Source organism: Melanostigma gelatinosum (assembly GCF_949748355.1).
Source record: "Melanostigma gelatinosum genome assembly, chromosome: 20".
Taxonomy (NCBI): Eukaryota; Metazoa; Chordata; class Actinopteri; order Perciformes; family Zoarcidae; genus Melanostigma; species Melanostigma gelatinosum.
Genome location: NC_136653.1, coordinates 2,328,375 through 2,351,015, shown reverse-complemented (window position 1 = coordinate 2,351,015; position 22,641 = coordinate 2,328,375). Strand labels below are relative to the sequence as shown.

General features: G+C 45.4%; 1 protein-coding gene across 1 annotated transcript in view; it reads right to left on the bottom strand.

Moving 5' to 3' along the window:
• Positions 1-781: 781 nt before the first annotated feature.
• The window catches only part of chchd7 (coiled-coil-helix-coiled-coil-helix domain containing 7), a 40,668-nt gene continuing 18,808 nt past the window's right edge, over positions 782-22,641 (bottom strand). Inside the window, exons 5-8 of the mRNA XM_079291761.1 lie at positions 10,082-10,143; positions 4,164-4,263; positions 1,819-1,953; positions 782-1,694 (exon numbers count right to left, since the gene is read on the bottom strand). Of these exons, the coding sequence (XP_079147887.1) occupies positions 1,647-1,694; positions 1,819-1,953; positions 4,164-4,263; positions 10,082-10,143 (345 nt within the window). The 3' untranslated portion in view covers positions 782-1,646. The remainder of the gene's footprint in view (positions 1,695-1,818; positions 1,954-4,163; positions 4,264-10,081; positions 10,144-22,641) is intronic.

Below are 22,641 nucleotides of genomic sequence, written 5' to 3'. Positions count from 1 at the left end.
TGTGGTAGTATTCTGACCGCGTAATAGGGAGGAGAGGCGGTGGTGGAGAGGGAAAAATGTTAAAGAGATGGTGGAACGTATGATTGGAGAGAGAGAAGCGAAAAAGTTGGACGTGATCCCGGTGTCCAACAACACTGTCGCGCGCATCGATGCTTTGTCCGAAGACATCCTGGCTACATTGGTCGGTCGCGTGAAGAAGAGTGAGTTTTACTCTCTGCAAGTAGACGAGCCTACAGATGTGGCCAATCTGGCCAATCGTCCGTTACCTTCGTAACGTTACGTCCGTTACCTTTTCGAAGGCACGAAAACAAACGCCACGCGCGAGCAAACTGTTCTCTCATTCGTCCGATTTTTATGCGGCTCTGTTGCTTTTTTTTTTTTAAGGTGTGTGTGTGGGGGGGGGGGGGGGGGGGGTTGGGGGTGCGTGAAGCCGGTCGGGATGTAGAAGGGGGTGCGTGGCCTAAAAAGTTTGGGAACCGCTGCTTTAGTGTATCAGTATGTGAAGTAGACAGTTGAAATGTGTCAAGTACTGGAGAGTGTTGAGAATGAAACTCATGTTGAGGAGAAAACTCAGGTGAACAGACTTAGGTCGAGGCGTTTAGCTCAATTCAAGCAATAAGGTTTATTTGTGACAGAAGTATTATGTCCAGCAGTTAAACGTGCACGGACCTAGAAGGTTCACTCTTGTTGAGAATAAATCTCATGTTGAGGAGAAAACTCAGGTGAACAGACTTAGGTCGAGGCGTTTAGCTCAATTCAAGCAATAAGGTTTATTTGTGACAGAAGTATTATGTCCAGCAGTTAAACGTGCACGGACCTAAAAAGTTCACTCTGTAGGAGTGAATGAAAAGCTAAAAGGCGCTTAGACAGAGTGCGCATGCGTTCATATATTAGGTCCTCCTTTTGGAGCCTATTGGTCAAAGCAATAGTAGGAGGCGGATTTGTTTCTAGCATTCAAATGGCCTGATGGAGCACTGAGCATCTCCGCCCACACTGGCTCACGTCCGGGATCCGCCTTCTCTGGAACGTCAGTGTGAGATGTTGATTCAGCAGCATATTGTTATGTTCGGCCAACTAGATAAGCTAGGCGCTAGATATGCAAGGGCGCCTCTTTCTATCTCTAAGATGGAGCAGGCAGTTGAGACTGGTTCTCTGTAAGACTATGTGACATTTAACTGGGGCAAAAGCTATCCTTCAGAGTTCTAGTAATTTCCACTTTGTTCAGGCGAGTGCGAGAGTGCCCCACCTGGCGTTTTTGACCTTCGTGTACTAGAACTCACATATCCGCGTATAAGCTGTGTTTAACATTGAATGAATGTATATTTTATTTACAATGAATGAGTTGATATACAGAATGTTTATTCAAAGGATTTCTGTCCAATTACAGTGAGCTCCCAGCTGATTAACAAAGACAGCAGATAAAACATAACAATCAGTGCATACAGTATCATACAGAACAGCTGATGACGGATTTTATCAGTTTGTTCATGTTGAGTGGCACTGCAAGTCAGTCAAACATCTTAAAACATGCTTACAATAAACCCAACACTATCTAGAGATAATCTTCACACATTATAAAACTGGCACTGATCCATAACTGTAAGTTGTTCATTAGCATAGATGAGACAAATGAAGAGAAACACACTTCAGTTGATGTCAACTTTGTGCAGATCCTCTAAAGTGAGGTACACCACCTGAAACAACACAAGCACAGCTACACATCATTACATGATAACCATTTGGTTCACAGGCTGAATATGTTTATTGCATAGGTCATTTCATTAGACTAAATGAGTTGTGAAAGGTGTTCATACTCGCCTGATCATGGCAGGGGTCGGGGTAGTCACAGATGTCCTGTGAGAAGACTGAACGCATCAACATTTTCACCTCCTCAGGGTAAACATACGTGGGCTGGAACAGATCCCCCTCCTTCACACCGACCCTGTGAAACATCTGGAATAAAAGTGAGAGGAGGAATAGTGAAAAAAAGAGGAAGAGCAGAGATAATATTTCATGATTGCTGGAGGCTGTAAATACGCTAGACTAATCCTTTTTCCATCCACTTTCTGTTATCCAGGTCCAGGTAAAGCAAGGTACTCCAGACTTTCCCAGCCACGTCCTCCAGATGGGATATATAATCCAGAGTGTTCTGGGTTTGCCCTTACCAGAATACTGTACATCTACATGAAGGTGTCCAGGAGGCATGGATTAGTTGCTGAACCACCTCCACCAATGGCCATTGGTAGTGGGGAATTTTGATAAGAATGATAGAAAGTAATCCTGCCACCAAGACTTGGACTGATTAGTATCAATCTTGAGTCTTCCAAAATCCCACTCTGTCTCCTCATACAAACATAGACTGTTCTTGCTGTAAGCAAGTCTACAGTGGGGGAATGAATGAGCACCCCCTAAAACCAGCAACCAAGCAGTCGCCTTATGTTATGTGTTATGTTAAGCTACTGCGAGGACTGTACTGTGTCCATATTTCACAGAGAAACTTCTGCCATAGTTATGCTGTAAAATGTTTGTCAAAGCTGGGGATTATCTGTTTGATACACAGGGGTAGAAAGTAACTCAGTGTCATAGACTGTACAGCAGAAGTGGACGCAGTCACCATAACGTCGCCCATTGGTTTGTGGACTGCTGTTTTTAAAGTTTATTTGTCAGTCGCCATCTTGTTTTTTGCAACCAGAAGTGACACAAGAGGGTGGAGCTTAGTACAACCCCAGACATTTTTAGGACCAAAATATTCCAATTAACTTTGATGAAGTGAAAACACTGTGAACGGGTTAAAGTTGTAAAATGAAAACACGGTCAACTCAATCACAAGGTAGCCTAAAGCAGTGGTTCTCAACTGGTCTGGCTGCGGTACCCACCATCACCCCTTAATGACAAGCCGGGACCCACGACTCAAATGATATGTATATAATCATTTTTATACAGATATGTATAATGATGTAAATGGTATATATACATATATATATATATATATATATATATATATATATATAATTTGTATATATATATATATATATATATATATACCATTTACATAATTTATACATATCTATATTCAAGACGTCTAGTAGTAGTAACGTCTCTGTGTAGTAAACAACTGTCAAATCAAATAAAAAAAGCACACATATTTTAACAAATATTATTCTCATTTTTCAAATTTAACTGGATGGATACATAGATACATAGAAATACATGAATACATGTTCTTCTCATTTCAAGTAAAATAATGGCTGGATTAAAAAATAAATTACGTAATGAAATTCAATTTAGAAAAAATATTTTCACTGAATTGCCCTGCAGCTTTAAATTCAGTTCATTCAGGGTGAAGTGAAAAATCCACAATATTATATTTTTCTCATCTTCCAAAAAGAGAAATTAGTGTTTGAAGAATTCACCTCAATGAGTCTGTCCAGTCAGAGTCTAATGTCTCTGGTCTCTCTGGACGTTTCTCTCTTTTGGAGATGCCCTTCAAAATAAAATCACAATTTTTTATAAATTTGTTTTGTCAGGCAAAGACCCACTGAAAACGGGTCTGCGACCCACTTTTGGGTCGCGACCCACCAGCTGAGAATCACTGGCCTAAAGCATCCCCTGCTTTATGGTCTGTTTGACTCTAAATGGACCATAATTTACTGAATGAACATCTTGCTGTATTGAAGAAGACTTGAAACTAGAGCTCGAGACCATAAACTCATGTTTACAATGTTTACTGATGTAATAAATCAAGTGAGAAGTTGGGCCGCCATACCTTTCTCCTGCCGAGGCATCTGGTTGTGCTGCCCTGGGGCCGGGCCTCTCGGTTGCCTTTGTGCTGCCCCGGTCTGGCCTCGCACCTAATAGCTATCTCAATGTAATCATAACTATTATGATGAATATTATAATTATTGCTTATATTAATATAAAGGTCATATAATAATAATAATGATTATTATTATTATTATATGATAACATGTCATTATATTGCTATTATTTACTTATATTGCAAAACCACCAACAATGGTCTTGACTAGTGCTATATAAATTAAAGTAATTCTCAATAACCTTATTAAGAGCATCACTGTGCAAAAGTAATGTCAAAACTTGTTCATGACATAAAAAAACAATGGCAGTAACATATATTTGCATTGTATTACATGAGCACAGACCAGTTTCCTCTGCAGAAGCCTGTAGGCCTTCTTGCGACGGGCACGGTCACTCTTCAGGCGTCTGGCAGCTTGGAGCAAGGATGCTATCCACACAGGAAGTCTGAGGAAAAAGGAGGATTTAGACAGAAAAGTGTCTTGATGATAGTGGATGCGGCCAGGTGTGGGCTGGCAAATAGTTTGACCATGCTCCTGGCATAAAGGATCAGTCTGCTAATTTCCTGAAGGGAACTGGGTAGATCCGACCAGCGAGATTTAGCGACAGCCACACACACACTACTTTATTGTGGTGGTGTGCGGAACAGCGCATCAGGAACCACGCCACCTCTCCACCGCCGACACAACCGCAAAGCATTCCTTCTCCGAGGCGGAATACCTTAATTCAGCACCCTGGAGAGCCCGTGAAGAAAAGGCGATGACTCTTTCGTCTTCCTCAATGGTCTGCATCAAGACCATTAAGTTGTTCAAAGAAGGTCTGACGGTGTGCAGACCAATTCCATGATTTCCCTTTTTTCTTAAAGTTATTGAGTGGGGCCACATTGTCAGCCAGCCTATGTATGAACTTGTGGTACCAGCCCACTAAACCCAGGAACCTCGGGAGACTTTTCAAATCTGTGGGTGCTGGGTAGTCTGTGATGGCACTAAGCCTTGCTGGGTCCACTTCCACTCCTTTACCGGACACTACATGCCCCAGGAAGATGAGTTGAGTCTGGAGAAGATGGCACTTTTCTACATTGAGGGTCAGATGGGCCTGGTGGAATTTTTGAACTGTGTCGAGGTCAGGCAAGTGTTGCTCTTGAGTTTGAGAAAAGACAATAATGTTGTCTATATAGACAGAGCAAATCTTGCCCTTCAGCTCCCCCAGGACTCTTTCCATCAACCTGTGGAAGGTGGCGCCAGCATTCCGCAAACCGAATGGCATGACCTTGAATTGGAATAGGCCTAGATGGGTGATCATGGCGGTCTTCTGCTTGCTCTCCACATCCATCGCCACCTGCCAATATCCACTCTGGAGATCCAGGGAGCTAAAATACTGGGCCCCCTGCAAGAACTCCAAAATGTCATGCACCAGAGGCACTGGATGTGTTTTAGCGTTAACTCCCCTGTAGTCCACACAGAAACGGAATGTCCCATCTTTCCTCGGGGTTAAAACTACTGGGGAGGCCCACGCAGAAGATGGTTCAATGAACTTATAGTCTTTTCCACCTGGCATGACATATCGTCTCAGGTGTGGCTTTAACACAATTTGGCTTGCACACATGAAGTCCAGGCCGAGCAGTAGAGGCATACATAGCATAGATAGTTCCTTTGTCCCCAGAACTCACGCAACCGGTCATAAGGAAGGAAATTCCCTGCTGCCATATGGAGGATTTATCGCCGCGCAGCTTGAAGCTCCGGATCCCGAATTTAACAAAGAAATTCGAAGAACCACATCGACCGCTACAAAGTCATCTCAGAGTAAGAAGCTTGTGTCACAGTGTTTGTTACCTTGTTTTGTTCTAAGTTTACTGTAATGTTGATGTGTTGTTGTCTATGTTTACGGACCGCCAAGTTCCGGCAGTGCTGTGTAGAAACTACTGTTGTATTCCATGCTGCTGTAATAGTATTGTGTGTAGATCAGTCACCGCGAGTGAAGTTGGTAACCGTGACTTTGTCAGTTAAAAGACCAGAACCGCAGCTGCCAAATCCGAGTTTGCCAGTCGGGTTTCTGTGTGATAGAGTAACATTTTCTGTATTTTACTGCGGCGGTGAGGATCTGCCTTGATTTGAGTGTTTCTTTCCTTTTCCTGTATTGTTTAACTAACCCATGCACATGTAGGCCTACTCACACTCACACACACATATACTGTAGGTCTTGCTACTCGTGGCCATTTTTTTTGTAGTTTTGCATAGCATGATCATGTACGAAACTACATCCAGCATTTTGGTAGTCCTATCTCTCTTCCGCCTATCTATTTTGTAGTTAATACTACATCCGCCATTTTCTCTCCAAAGTGCCATTTTGTAGTCTTGTGTGGCGCGGTTGTCACGTACGACTACATTCGGCATTTTTGTAGTTTGCTTCTCCCCCTACACACACACACTCTCTCTCTCACCACAGATTATTTGTTGATTTTCACTTGAGAATCCATTTACAATAACAGAATTCCACAATGCTCTCAAAAGTATGCCTATCAATAAATCACGAGGACCTGATCGCTTTCCTACTGAGTTCTATAAACACTTTTGGAATATTTTAGCACGAGTTTTGAACAGATTAACAGCTGAAATTATACAAAAATCCAAACTTCCAATTGGCAAAAATGCTGCTACAATGTCTGTTTTACTAAAACCCAATAAAGACCCCACATCACCATCAAGCTATCACCCCCTATCTCTCATCAACACTGACACAAAAATTATTAGCAAAGCCCTAGCATCACGACGAGAAAGAGTAACTCAATCCATCATCCACTCAGACCAAACTGGCTTTATTAAAGGAAGACACTCATCTAATGACCTACGTTGACTATTCAACTTAATCCATTATATATCTCATACAAACTCACCAACAGCCATAGTCTCATTATATGCAGAAAAGGCATTTGATAAGGTAAACTGGGAATTTGTATTTTCTACACTAAAGAAATTTGGTTTCGGTGAATAATTTATCCACTAGGGGAGGATTTTCTCCATCTGTATTTGCTATATTTATTTAACCACTTGCAGCAGCCATCTGTCAAAAAATAAACATCACAGGAATCCAAACAACAACAATGCACCATATGATCAGTCTTTATGCAGATAACATTCTACTATACCTACAAAATCCCTCCTCTTCATTACCCGAAACCATCGGCCTTACAAACACTATTCAGGCTACACTATTAGCTGATCATCTCCACCTCAGCCCTAACAGCTGGGATGTGGCAGTCCAAACACCACCCATTTCTCTGCGCATTGATAATATCACATATTTAGGAATCAACATTTCCCCCAGGCTGTCAGAGTTTGTCCATCTAAACTTCACTACACTAGAGCAGTGATTTTCAACCTTTTTTGAGCTGTATGGGTCCCTAACCCAGTCAAGGCATTCTGTGAAGGCTGAAGAGAAATAAAATGACAACTTCTCCTCCAGAGTTTTCAAATGTTTGCCAATCACCTCGCACATTGCAGCAGTGTTGCCATCCTGCAGTTTCTCGGTGAGTGGGAACATCTCAAGGTTGCCACGCTGCACATGTTGTTGCCAGAGCTGCACCTTTAAACGGAATCCGTTCATTTTGTCAGTGCTTGTAAGCAGGTTTTCATTTCGGCCTTGCATCCGTGTGTTCAGTTCATTCAGATGATGAAATATATCAGCCAGGTATGCCAGCTTTGCACACCACTGATCACTTGCAAGCAGCTTTGAGAAATCGGGCCTCTCGTCTGTCAGAAACACTTTAAGTTCCTCTCGGAGCTCATACACACGGGCCAGCACTTTGCCGCGCGACAGCCACCGGACCTCCGTGTGGAGCAATAACACTTTATGTTCCGCTCCCATTTCCTCACACAGAGACGCAAATAAGCGAGATTTCAAAGGTCGCGTCTTCACAAAGTTCACTAAGCGCACAACATCATCCAACACAGGACCTAGATCTGCTGGTAAGGTCCGACCATGGCTGCGGCTCCATCAGTGCAGACACCTGTGCAGTTTTCCCACGTAAGCCCGCTTTTGTCAAGATATTCCGACGTGACCCGAAATATTTCATCTCCTGTTGATTTTTCTGGCAGTGCCTTGCAAAATAGGAAGTTTTCTCTAATGGCTTCTCCATCCACAAAACGCACGTTGGCCAAGAGCTGACAATGTCCACTAATATCCGTCGACTCATCAAGTTGCAAGGCTAATTTCTTACTGATGCGCATCTTTTCCAAAACAACAGTTTCTATGTCCGCAGACATGTCATCAATACGTCTGGCAATTGTGTTATCTGAGAGAGGTACTTTAGCGATCTCTTTGGCGCGTCAGGGCCGAGCATCTCATTCACAATGGCTTTACAAGCTGGCAGTATTAATGTTTCTGCCACGGTGTGGGACTTTTTTGTTTTAGCTACGAGTTCAGCAACAAGGTAGCTAGCTTTGAGGGCTCTCTCGTTTACCTTTGTGGTTTTTCTCAAAACAGTTGCCTGTTTCTCATTGTTTGTACGTAAGCGTACAAAATAGTCCATCGACTTGTTTTGAACGGAAGGGTGTTTCGTTTGGAGATGGCGTTTAAGCTTGCTTGGCACCATGGCGCTATTGGATAGCTTCTCACCACACACCAAGCACAGCGGACTCGGTGCCGTTGCATCCCCGGTGAACGTTAATCCAAATGAAAGATAGCTTTCGCTGTATTGCCTCGAGCTCACCGTCTTGTCTTTTTTCTTTTGTCGACCACTCATACTTGGGCCTTCATCTGGGTCAGAATTTTGTCCAGGGCCCTGTTCGGCATTTGCATTTTCCCTTCTCAAAAACTTCTCCATCACTGTCACCTTTTTTTGTTTTTGTTTTTCATCACTGTCACTTGCTCGTCTTGCTTTGATCCCAAACTGTCACTGTCACGTGTCGCGCAGCACTAACTCTATTGTCTTTACAGGTATTTAAATCCCTCTGCTGCCACCCACTGCCATAGAAGAGTATTACATTATCTGCGACACTTTATTACAGCACAGACACCCGACAATGGTTAATTAGGTGATATTAGAAAATTACCCACGGCACACCTGACGATCTCTCGCGGCACACTAGTGTGCCGCGGCACACCGGTTGAAAATCACTGCACTAGAGGACAACCTTCAACATTGGATGAATCTACCAATATCCCTCATCGGCAGAATTGCTTCCATCTAAATGACCATACTACCCACGATAAACTACATATTCTCAATGATCCCAATCAAGCTCCCACTCTCCTGGTTCAAATCCCCCTAGACTCCATCATCTTGAAATTTTACTGGAAAAATAAGACACCTCGAATCTAACTAACCATTTTACAAAAATCCCAAACCCAAGGAGGTCTGGAAGCACAATACTGTCTCAACTACTTTGCTCATCAACTCAAATAAATTCACAAATGTACACATCCCAATCAATCTGACACATCCTAAATCCTAGACCGAAATAGAACAAATATTGTGTAAAGACATCCAAAGACTTACCATTCATAAGTCCCCAGCGCTACATCTTAAAGAACTTCCCAATTCCTAAAATGCTTCTCAAGGAGCACCTTTACAAATTTATTTTAGACAACTGTGACAAATAAAAGAGGTGTGGCACACATGCTACAACTTCTCAAGACCTAAGTCAAGTTCCTGTGTCTTGTTTCCCACCTGCTGTTTAAATTGATGGGGGATAGCCTCGAAGTTAGCAAAATCAACGGCCCAGGCTCACTTCTCTGACACTCTGCCGCCAGGCCTAAAAACTTCTGGAGGAAACAATGTGATTAATGCAGTAGATATGTTAGCAGGGGTTGAGCCACCATTATATTCTTTTGAAGATTTTGCAAGGTACCCACAACCTACCCACTCCAGATTTACTCTAATCTTAAATAAAACAAAGAAACTTTTACCTCTATAGTCATCTCAGAGTGCACCTGAATGCCTCATTTACATGTAAAAATTGTAAACTGCTTCACAGGGGTCTGCTTTCTAATCTTTCACCTCTTTATCCTGAGTGTGCAGGACTGTTACTGTGAAAGCGACAGTCTTTTGAACACATGATTGAAGCACATATCCATTTGTTGATAAAAGGGCATGTAGTTGGTAATCTAGACAGCAGCTGTGAAACGGTGTGTTAAATTGAGCTGACACTTGTCTGAGTAATAGTTCATGTTTAACATGTCCAACTCAATGCTCAACTTGTTTTTACTAAGTTAACCATTACATCATCTTAAAAAAAAGAAAAATTTCAGGAGGCTTTTAGCTTACCCAAATGAACAGCAGAGATCAACATACACATCCATGAGAAGGTTGATGGAGGCCAACTGGGTCTGTGAACCAAAACAAACAGTTTATTTCAACATGACTTACAGTATATGAAGGCTGCCACTCTACTCCAGGAATTTTAGATCAATAGAAGAAAATAAAGAAAATACAAAAATGCAGGGTAAACATCTCATAAAAACAAAGTAACCTGTGTGTGATTCTCATTTGTAAATTTTTTTCAGGTCGACAGGTCAGTAACGTTATCCTGAGCACAAACAACATGACTGATCATGGACTGGTGCATAATATACATTAGATGACATATCTCTCCCATCTCTCAGTTTTATTTTCAGATTTTTATAAATTTGTCTTGAGTCACACAAATCAAGCTGTGTATACATTAGAGATGGGGAATTATTACAAATCACTTCATACATCAGAACTACATAAAAGTGAGTCAAATTAATTAGAACACTTAAACCTACCATAAATGAATGATCAACAACAACAGGCTTTGAATAAGTCAATTACAGAGATAGAGAAAACTATTGATGACATCCCCTCTGGGAAAGCAGCTGTCCCAGACGGCTTTCCCCCAGAAATATATAAAGCATTCAAAGACATTTTTGTTCCACTCTTAAGTAAAATGTAAGAATATTCCTTCCTGAATTAAAAACTACCTGAATCAACACAGACGTGCCTTAATACCAAAGCAAGAAGGTAAAAACCCAGAAGAACCTTCCTCATATAGACCAATTAGTTTGCAATGTGTGGAAAACAAAATATTGGCCAAGCTCTTAGCTAAAAGACTCGACCCGATCCAAACCCACCATCATCGGGCCTGACCAAACAGGATTTGTGCAAGGTCGTCATTTCTACACTAATGTGAGATGTTAATTGGGGGTCATTCAATACGGCAAAAACAAACCTCTAGACTCTATGGTGGTTTCCTTAGATGCTGAGAAACAGTTTGATCGAATCGAATGGAAATATATGTTCAACGTTTTGGAAAGTTTCTCTCTGGGTAATACATTTATTAGTTGGGTAAAAGTACTGTACTCCTCTCCACAAGCAATGGTTATGGCTAACGGTGTCACTTCACCCCGGTTCACACTCGGGCGTGGCACCCGTCAAGGTTGTCCACTGTCCCCACTTCTGTTTTCCACTGCCATTGAACCTCTGGCCGAGGCTATTAGAATACACTCACATGTATATTATTTCATTGTATGCAGACGATATGCTGCTATTTCTTTGCAATCCTAAACAATCAATTCCCTCTGTGCTAGAAACAATCAATGAATTTAGTAATCTCTCTGGCTAAAAGATCAATGTGGGTAAATCTACTGCCCTACCACTAAGAGGCAGTAGAGACCCAGACAACGATATAATATCTCCATTTATTAATTTGTCTTACAATGGCTTTAAATATCTGAGAATTCATATACCCTACCAACTGGAAGATCTGAAGATGAATCTGTCTCCTACCTTAAACAGGTTAAATTGGATTTACTTCGATGGATGCCACTTCCAATTTCTTGGCTGGCAGAGATAGCAGTTATTAAAATTAATATACTCCTAAGAAGTTTATATCCTTTGCAAATGATACCTATTGACATCCCAAGTAGCTTTTTTAAAGATCTGCATAGGATTATATCTAATTTTATCTGGAAAAATAAACGTCCTAAAATGAGACTGGAGAAACTTCAACTGCCAGTGGTAAATGGGGGTCTAGCAGTACCAAACTTTTAATACTATTATTGGTCTATACAATTGAAAAATGTATCAGAAAGGGTGGCACAAATCAATATGGTTAGACTTTGAATTGCCAGGATGTAACACTTTCTCATTATCAAGTATACCATTCTTAAATAATGTTAAACACACATCAGGCATTATGGACAACTTTATTGTAGGTAACATTAGGGTGATCATATTCATAACACCAAAAAGGAGGACACTCTGCGGTATTTAGTGAAGCTGTGAATAATTGCATCGGACTCTGGCATGCTCCCCTCTACAATACAACTTTGTGTGATTGCTACATGATGTATATGTAACAGATTAGGAAAAAATAGTCTTAAAGAGTCAAAAAGTGTTTGTTCACAGTATCTGTATTTATTCAATACATTGTGGTGTTCAAAAACTGACCACTGTGCTGAGTGCCACAAAACATTTTTGGACTTAAAATGTACAAATTAAATCACAGGTCACATAAATAACAAATAATAAACAGATAAATGAATGTTTTGAAAGCATAAAGAAAACCAAACAAATTTGGTTAACATTTAACAGCTCAAAAAGTAAAGAATTTCTAAAGTGATTCAGTCTACTGGGGACTTGTGTGCAGTCTTTTTTCCATCAGACTAATTTGTACATCGGCAGTATCAAGTGGTAGAAAGGGGGATGCAGAATGTCTGTACTTGAACGCACCAGTTTGAATGTTATCTGTTCAACTGATGGTTGCTGTAAAACAAATAATTGATGTTGAAGTGGAAGAGGTATTCAGATCCTTTTCTGAAGTCAGGGTAGCAACACCACAGTATAACAAATGTAAGTCCTGTGTAATCCTACACCCAAGCTTTGTGCCACATATGGACAGAGGCGTGCTGGAGACATATTTCAGGGTGCGAAAAGAGACAACCAAAGCCAATAGGGCAAAAAAACAGACATATGTCCAATAGGGACAGTTTTTTTTTCAAATGGAGAGGAGAGAGGAAACCATGCAAGGATATATGTTTTAACAGACATGAGACGTCCTTTCCTCTGAAGCGTCACGTGAAGCAACGTCGGTTTCTGATGATTGGGGCCGACTGACAGCTGATCAGCTGTGATCAGCTGTCAGTCGGCCTCAGTGCGTAGATATGACGTAGCCAGCACACGGAGCCTTGTTTACGTTTTTAACCAATGATATAGGGCTAGAACCTAACCTAAGCCTATCAGGTATTTATTTGACAACGCTTTTAACCAATCATTTGTTGGACTGCGTTCCAGCAAAATATTCTGTTGCATGGCTCTTTAGGCCCAGTGGAACTCCAAAAAGGAGGACAAATACGCGTCCGGCTTGATGCTGCGCCGGACGCCGGACAGGGCATTGAAAATCCGGACTGTCCGGCCTAAATCCGGACGTCTGGTCACCCTAGTTAACATCCTAAGCACATGGATTAGGGTAAAGAAGGTATTTTCCATCAACAGAAGATTTTTTTTATGTGCCGATTGTTAATCACCCAGATGTTACTCCTTGTATGGATCCTTGTTTTAAAGAATGGAACACATATGGAATTAAGGTTATAAATGATCTCTATAAAGGTGGCACCATGAACTCGATCAATCAACTTCAGGAAGAGTACGGACTACCCAAGACGCACTTTTTCCGATTTTTACAGTTACGCAGTTTCTTAAACTCTGTAGCCCAATATAAGGAAGGTCATGGACCAGAGCAGATAGAGACAATCATTCACCAGGTCTGTCAGCTGAAGAGGAAAAAAAGAAGCTACATTTACCATAAACTGTTCTCTTTAAGTAATATAAGTACTCACAGCAGCAGGCAATCATGGGAACGGGACCTTAAAACTGCAAACACGGATCACCAATGGAAAGCAATCATGTTAAATAGCAAAAGAATATGTAGTAATTACAAATCCCAGGAAACTCAGTTTAAGATAATACATACATTACAAAATACCCCATATTGCAGGAGCAAATATGACAACGACTGCTCCGGAGTATGTGTAAGGTGTAAGCAGCATATAGGCCCCTACGTGCATTTAGATAGATAGATAGATATGTACTTTATTCATCCCCAGGGGTAATTTGTATGTTACAGCAGCAAGACATACAAGTAAGCAATGTAACAGAGTAACCAAAAATATTAAGTATTAAAAAATGCACAATATATACAATAGAATAACAGAGTCGGACAAATGAAATATCAGAATATAGAATATAGAAGATAAAACAACTAAAATGCACAGTATATACACAATGAAATAGAATAGTGTTAAATGAACTAACTAGGTGAAAAACAGTACTGCAAAAATCAACCACCAGCAAACAAGTATAGCAGTGTGTAGTTATGTGGAGGATGATCTGGCCAGAGGTGATTTATTGTAAAGTGTTATTGCAGTGGGTAGGAATGTTCTCCTGTATCTTTCCTTGTGACAGCGGAGCTGGATCAGTCTGTTGGAGAAAGTGTTCCACTGTCCCTGCAGTAGGTGGTGGAGAGGGTGGTCCGGGTTATCCAATATGGATAATAATTTCTTCAGTGTCCTCTCCACCACCTCTTCCAGAATGTCTTGTTTGGGTATCGTTTGGGTTTTTTCCGATACCGGTGCTAAAACGATACTTTTAAAACGATACCGGTGCCTAAACGGATACCCTTTTCTCCAAATTGAACAATATATTAACTGTTAAAATATACTATTGTAGGTGCGTGGAAACAAACAAGGAGGCGAGTATTCCCTTTGGCTGCACCATGTGGCTGTTTATTTCCATCCATCAAAACAAAACACATTCACTTCCTGCCACCCTTTAACCCCCCCTGTCACCAGGGTTACGCCCCTTTCCTTAAAGGGGCCCCGTGAATTTGGTCGTTCCCTACATGCGCCCCCCCAGAATTCACTAACCCCCGAGATTAGTCCCAACCATTAATGTCTCGGGGCCCGGATCAACCGACCAGCCCGACTCCGTGTCTCTGGGGCCGGAGGCAGGACCACCGTTGAAGGCCCCCTCCGGGTCTTGTCGTGCTGAGGTGGGAGGGCCCGAGGCCGCCCCCGCCGTGGGGGTTCAGCCACCCGTACCGGTTGGTCCAGGTCCAGATGTGCTGGTTTAAGGCGGTCAACCGACACGTATTCCAGCTTGCCGCCCATGTCGACCTTGCAGGTTTTGTCTCCGGTCTCCAGCACCCGAAACGGCCCGACGTAGGGGGGTTGAAAGGGTCCACGGTGGCCGTCCTGGCGAACGAACACATACTCTGCTGACCTGAGGCTGGACAGGACGTATGACTGTGGAAGGCCGTGCTGCGACGTGGGCACTGGTTTGAACAGCCTGGCTTTTTCCAGGAGCGTTTCCCGCTGCTGGGTTGCAGACCAAGGGTCTGTGACTTTGGGGATGAACTCCCCCGGGACCCACAGTGGCTGTCCATAAACCAGCTCAGCCGATGAAGCTTGTAGATCATCTTTGGGGGCTGTCCTAAGCCCCAACATGACCCACGGAAGCCTGTCCACCCAACTGCTGTCTTTGAGGCTGGCCCGGAGAGCAGCTTTCATCGACCGGTGGAACCGCTCGCATAATCCATTAGCCTGTGGGTGGTAGGCGGTAGTGCGATGGAGCTTCACCCCAAGGCTTCCTGCCACTGCATTCCACAGCTCTGATGTAAACTGTGGGCCTCGGTCCGAGGAAACGTCAGCTGGGGCTCCAAACCTGGCGACCCAAGCCTGAATAAACGCCCGAGCCACCTCATCCGCCGTTGTTGATGACAACAGGATAGCTTCTGGCCAACAAGTGGTTCGGTCTACCATCGTGAGGAGATGTGTGAAACCACGGGATGGGGGAAAAGGTCCTACCAAGTCCCCATTTACGTGATCGAACCTCCTTTCTGGAACCGAAAACTGTGCTAAAGGGGTCTTTATGTGACGGTGCACCTTGGAGCGCTGGCACACCACACAAGTCCCGGCCCACTTCCGTATATCCTTCTTCAGCCCGTGCCAGATGAACTTTGCTGAGACCAACTTCTGCGATGCCCTCTTGCCGGGGTGTGACAGTCCATGAATAGCATCAAAAACCTGCTGTCTCCATTCATCGGGAACAACCGGCCGTGGCTGGCCTGTGGAGACGTCACACAGGAGCGTAACGCCAGTTTCGCCAAACGGGACCTCCTCCAACCGCAGTCCCGTAACTGCCGTCCTCAACTCCTGGATGCCCGGGTCTGTAATTTGATCCTCTGCCATCTTGTTATAGTCCAAGCCTAACTGGACAGCCCCTGTGACAGCCCTGGAGAGACAGTCTGCGACCAGGTTTTCCTTGCCTGCTACATGCTGTAGATCCGTGGTAAACTCTGATATGAAGGAGAGCTGCCGCTGCTGGCGCGCAGACCATGGTTCGGTGCTCTTACTCATGGCAAACATCAGTGGCTTGTGATCCACAAACGCAGTGAACGGCCGAGCCTCCAGCAGGAACCGGAAATGCCGAATGGCCAGAAAGACGCCGAGGAGCTCCCGATCGAACGTGCTGTATTTCCGCTCATTAGGCCGCAACTGTCGACTGAAGAAAGCCAGCGGTTGCCACGTACCTTTCACCCACTGCTTGTGCACCGCACCCACCGCATAGTCCGAAGCGTCCGTGGTGATGGCAATCGGAGCCTTAGGTGACGGGTGTGCCAGCATTGTTGCGTTTGCCAGAGCTGTTTTCGCCTCAACAAACGCAAGTTCCCTCTCTTCAGTCCAGTCCACAAGCTGTTTGATAGCCTTGCCTTTCAGGGCTTCGTACAGGGGCCGCATCACTTGCGCTGCTCGGGGAATAAAGCGATGGTAAAAGTTCACCATGCCTAAAAACTCCTGCAGGGCCCTCACCGTGAGTGGGCGTGTAAAGTTAGTCACTGCCTCCACCTTTGCCGGGAGGGGAAGCGCCCCGTCCTTTGTGATGCGGTGTCTCAGAAAGTCAATGGTGGTCAACCCAAACGGGCACTTAGCCGGGTTGATGATCAACCCGTGCTGGCTGAGTCGCTCAAATAGAGTCCGGAGGTGAGACCTATGCTCCGCTCTTGATGAACTGGCCACCAGGATGTCATCCAGGTAGACGAACAGGAAAGGCAGGTCCCTCAGCACCGTGTCCAGTAGACGCTGGAACGTCTGCGCTGCATTTTTTAGGCCAAACGGCATCCTCAAGAACTCAAACAGGCCGAATGTAGTGATCAACACAGTCTTGGGAATGTCCAGCGGGTAAACGGGCACTTGATGGTAACCTCGTACCAGGTCCACTTTCGAAAACACCACACTATCCGACAAGTGGGTAGAAAAGTCTTGAATATGTGGAACGGGATAGCGGTCCGGGATCGTTGAATCGTTGAGCTGGCGATAATCTCCACACGGGCGCCACCCGCCCCAGGCTTCGGGGCCATGTGCAGGGGTGAAGCCCATGGACTGTCGGAGCGGCGAATGATGCCCAGGCGCTCCATGTTTTCAAACTCTATCTTGGCGATGGTGAGTTTTGTTGGATCTAGGCGCCGGGCCCGGGCATGTACCGGTGGGCCGGTGGTAGAGATGTGATGCTCCACCCCATGCTTGACCGTGGAGGAGGAGAAGGTGGGCTGCGAGAGGTCTGGGAACTCTGCCAGCAGACACAGAAACTCATCAGCCGCTGCAAGCATGTTAGTCAACCTGGTAGAGCCTGCTCCACTTAGTGTACATGGGTAAGAGCAAAAAGGCACAGCATTTATCAGGCGGCGGCCCTTGACGTCCACCAATAGTCCATAAGCGCATAGGAAATCCGCGCCAAGCAGGGGAATGGCAATTTTGGCAGTAACAAAGTCCCAGCTGAAACGCTGCCCCATAAAACACAGGTCCAGGCACCGTGTCCCAAAAGTGCGTATGGGGGTACCGTTCGCAGCTTCCAGCGGGGGGCCCTGCCCGTCTGTCAGCATGTCCACCTGTGATGCAGGCACAACGCTCCTCTGCGCCCCCGTGTCGCAGAGAAAGCGCCGCCCGGAAACGTCGTCCCTGATGAACAGCAGCCTGCCTTCCGAACCGACGCTCATGGCAGTCACTGAGCGCCGGCCCTGGCATTTCCCGTCCTGCCGAAACTGCATGGTGAACGGCACCTTGTAGCCCGTGGCCCAAACCTTGCGTGGTAATAGCACAGGCCGGTAGCTCCCTGGCATTGGCTCGCTGCTGCTGCTGCTGGTGGTGCGGCGATGATCGCTGTCTCCCCCGGCCACGCCGTGGCTTGGGCCGGCCTCACCGCGGCCGTGCAGGTTTGTTGGCCCGCCAGAAAGAACTTATCGGCCTCCTCGGCCAACTCCCGACAATCGGTAATCCTGGTGTTGGCTAAAGCGGCCCGCACCTGCAGCGGGAGCTGCTGCAGAAAAAGTTCCGTAAACAGGAACTCTGGCTCGTGTTTACCTAGCAGAGCTAACATTTTGTCCATTAGCTCCGACGGCTTGCTGTCGCCGAGGCCATTCAGAGCAGGCAACCGGCGAGCCCGCTCAGAGTCCGAAAGCCCGAAAATGTTCAACAGCCGGTCTTTCAGGGTATTGTACTTATCCCTCTCTGGAGGATTTTCCAGAATGCTCACCACTCTGGCTGCTGTCGAACTGCCGAGAGCCGCCACAACATAATAATATTTCGTTGCGTCCGCTGAAATGACTCTGAGGGCGAACTGTGCCTCAGTTTGGGCGAACCACACCGCCAAAACTCCGGTAGTTTCAGCTAAACTGCGTGTATCGACATCTTAACTTCTGGAAACGTCCAGGAGCGTCAGGGTCACCAATGTAGGTGCGTGGAAACAAACAAGGAGGCGAGTATTCCCTTTGGCTGCACCATGTGGCCGTTTATTTCCATCCATCAAAACAAAACACATTCACTTCCTGCCACCCTTTAACCCCCACTGTCACCAGGGTTATGCCCCTTTCCTTAAAGGGGCCCCGTGAATTCGGTCGTTCCCTACACTATAAACATAAATGAATACAAAACACTTGGTTTCAAACTACAGCTTCAAACTTTTAAACTTCAAACTATGAACAATATATTAACTGTTAACAGTTTACAGTATACTTAAATAAATATCGATAAAATATATACAAAACACACACACACTCTGTACACACACTACAGTTTCAAACTTCAGCAATTATTTTGCAGAAATATGAGCATATTTGCCTTCTCTTGCAAAATAAGACATCTCCTGACTTATTTTATTTAACCAGTTGGTGGCGCTAATGCGCCAATTCGTCGTTTGGCAACCGCCACTACACCTCGAAGAAGAAAAACGTTTCGCGTGCCTGTGTTGTTGTGCTTATGAGCGGCAGCGCGAAGTACCCGGATGTCGATGGAGGAAGTCAGTAGCCTGCCAGCCGTATGACAGATCTCGTTCTTTTCAATAAATCATGGCCAAAGCTTCGTCAGAATGATAGAGGGGTTTGTTTCTAAGCGCGCACGGCTCGTCCGGTTGTAATAATATTGAGTGAGGAGTGGAGGACTGATGCTATCGTTAGCATCGGTCCTAGGACGAGCTAACCTAGGACGGAGTCATCAGAGTAGTGTAAAAAAAGTATTTCAATCGGCTCAGGCACCGAAAGGAACCACCGAAATCTGCGTTGCATTTCGGTCCGGTAGATACCGGTCGTATAGGAACCGGTACCATACCGGCACCGGTTTTCGGTACCCAACCCTAATGATGGAGCCGTCCTTCTTAACTAGGTTGTTAAGTCTGTTGGTGTCTCCGGCTCCAATGCTGCTCCCCCAGCAGACTACGGTGAAGTAAAGTGCACTGGCCACAACAGACCGATAGAACATCTCCAACATCTTGCTGCACACGTTGAAGGATCGAAGTTTCCGCAAGAAAAAGAGTCGACTCATCCCCTTCTTGTACACAGCGTTGATGTTGGTCTGCCAGTTCAGTCTGTTGTCGATGGAGACACCCAGGTACTTGTACACCTCTACCATGTCCACATCCTCTCCCAGAACTCTGAGTGTTTGTGGAGTCGTCGTCTTCCTCCTGAAGTCGACCAGCATCTCTCTGGTCTTGGCCACGTTCAGAAGCAGGTGATTTCTACCGGCCCACTCCACAAAGTCATCCACTACTGCCCTGTACTCCTCCTCCCGTCCATCCCTTATACACCCGACCACTGCAGAGTCATCAGAGAACTTCTGCAGATGGCATGACCCTGAGTTGTATTGGAAGTCAGTGGTGTATAAGGTGAACAGGAAGGGAGACAGAACAGTTCCCTGTGGAGCTCCAGTATCACTGACCACCCCATCAGACAGCACACTGTCCAGTCGGAGAAACTGTGGTCTGCCTGTGAGGTAGTCAGTGATCCAGGAGATGGTGGACATGTTAACACCCACCACCCGCAGCTTCTCACTCAGCAGCAGTGGTTGGATGGTGTTAAATGCACTGGATAAATCAAAGAAAGTGATTCTCACAGAGACACCGGTTCCATCCAGCTGCGACTGAGCTCGTTGCAGCAGGCAGATGATGGTGTCGTCCACTCCCACATGAGGCTGGTATGCAAATTGCAGAGGGTCCAGTGATGATTTCACCTGCGGTCGGAGGTGGGCCAAGACCAGCCTCTCCAGCACCTTCATCAAATGTGATGTGAGGGCAACTGGTCGGTAGTCATTGAGGCTAGATGGTGTCATCTTTTTTGGTACAGGAACCAGGCACGACGTCTTCCACAGCACCGGGACTTCCTCCTGCTTCAGGCTCAGGTTGTATAGGTGTTGCAGGACAACATATAGCTTGATGGCACAGGTCTTCAGGACCCTGGGGCTGATGCCATCAGGTCCAGCAGTCTTGCCTTGGTGGAGTCTCTCCAGCTGTCTCCTAACCTGGTCAGTCGTCACGGAGAGGGGGGGGGGGTCATAGTGTCGGTAGTGGCAGAGCCCTTTGAAGTGGAGGGCTCTGAGTCCATGCAGCTCACCAGGGGGGACAGAGGGGGAGGTGTTTGGGAGGTGTGGTGTGTGGAGGAGACAGATGAGGGCTCTGAGTTTAGCTCAGTTGCCCTCTCCAGGGAGCCCTGTTTTTCTGCATCCAACTTTGAAGGCGGTAATCTGCTTCATCCCCATCCACACCTCCCTCACTTTGTTCTGCTGGAGTTTGGCCTCCAGCTTCCTCCTGTAGGTGTCCTTGCACTCCCTGAGCTTCACCTTCAGGTCGCGCTGGACTCTCCTGAGCTCGTCCCTGTCCCCAGACCTGAAAGCTGCTTTCTTCTTGTTTAGAATAACTTTCAGGTCACTGGTTATCCAAGGTTTATTGTTGGGGTAGCAGTGTACAGTCCGGGATGGAATAGTAGTTTGTTCACAGAATTTGATGTATTCTGTGATACAGTCCGTCATGCTGTTGATGTCCTCCCCATGTGGTCCACACAGCACATCCCAATCCGTAGACTCAAAGCAGTTCTGTAGGGCGTCATTAGCCTCCTCAGACCACCTCCTCACAGTCCTGGTGGTCACAGGCAGCCTCTGCACCAGAGGAACATACTTATGCTGCGTTCAACGCGCCGGCGGTCGTGTTCACACCAAACGCCGCAAAATCGCGTAGCGCTGGAGAGGGGCCGTGGTTTATCGACTGGTAGCCGTTCACCTGGCCGTCATTTCTTTCCGCTATCAACCATGAAAGGAACATAACTACGTAATGATACCGATTTGTAGGCTACTTGTCTTCGCAATGGAGCTCTGATGGATCGGTGCTAGGCTATGCTAACATCGTAGCAGCTCCACCAGCACTCAATAACGTCATGTAGACGTAAATACGGCAGCGTCTATTAATTGTTTGTACCATATGGTTTACACACTCACACATGTATACACATAGTTTGGTCCGGTCTCTGTTGATATGAGGTATTGTAGAGCTCTGGGTGAACACAGACGGCTACAGTATTTATTTCCTGATTCAACAACGGCAGGATGACAGGGGGAGCAACTCAACGCTGATAGGCTATCGCGCCACAGCGTCACGTGATTATTTCGCAGAAGTTGAAAAAAATTTCAACTCGCTCGTTGGCGATTTTGCGGCGGGCCAGTCTCATCGTGTCTGTGCATAGACTTTGTGGGGGGGGGGAAGGGCAGTAGCACTGTATACATCCTTTGCATTTGCATACAGTAGGTCCAGAGTTTTATTGTTCCTTGTGGGGCAGTCAACATACTGGTGTAAGGTCGGCAGGTCTTTATCCAGAGTGATGTGATTAAAGTCTCAAGTAATGGCCAAAAACGCACCAGCATGTTGACTCAGCAGTCCAGATACAGTGGAGTGGATTGTGTCCACTGCTACCTCAGCGTCAGCTGATGGCGGGATGTACACAGCCACAACAACGGCGGACGTGAACTCCCTCGGCCAATAATGACGCTAATAAGGACGCCATTTAATGTGGTTCTGTCTGGAAATTCACACATTTTGGGTTGAAATTAGTAACCAAGTATCCTCCATAGTACAGTGTCCTATTGAGCTCAATCCTCTACAATGCATTCTAGGCCTAGACCAGGGGTCGGCAACCCACGGCTCCGGAGCCGCATGCGGCTCCCTGATGTCCACACTACTCCGTTTCCATTTGAAAACACATGTTTTGCTACGTTTACACTGAGCGTCCACACTACGCCAGTTTTCGAGAAATCCTTGCAGATGAAAGTCACCAATTTTCTTTTTCATGTCACAATCAGGATTTTGGATTAATTCATTAATAATGAACAAGAAGATGTGTGGTACAGCTATTAAAGGAGTATTTGTTTATCCATTTTTATATGACTACTGTATCAAAACTCACTCACTGGTTATAAGAAGAAATAGAGGTTGACAAATAATTTCCGAATTAAGTGGTTTTTTTGGGACTGTGATTGTAAATAAAATATATTCAT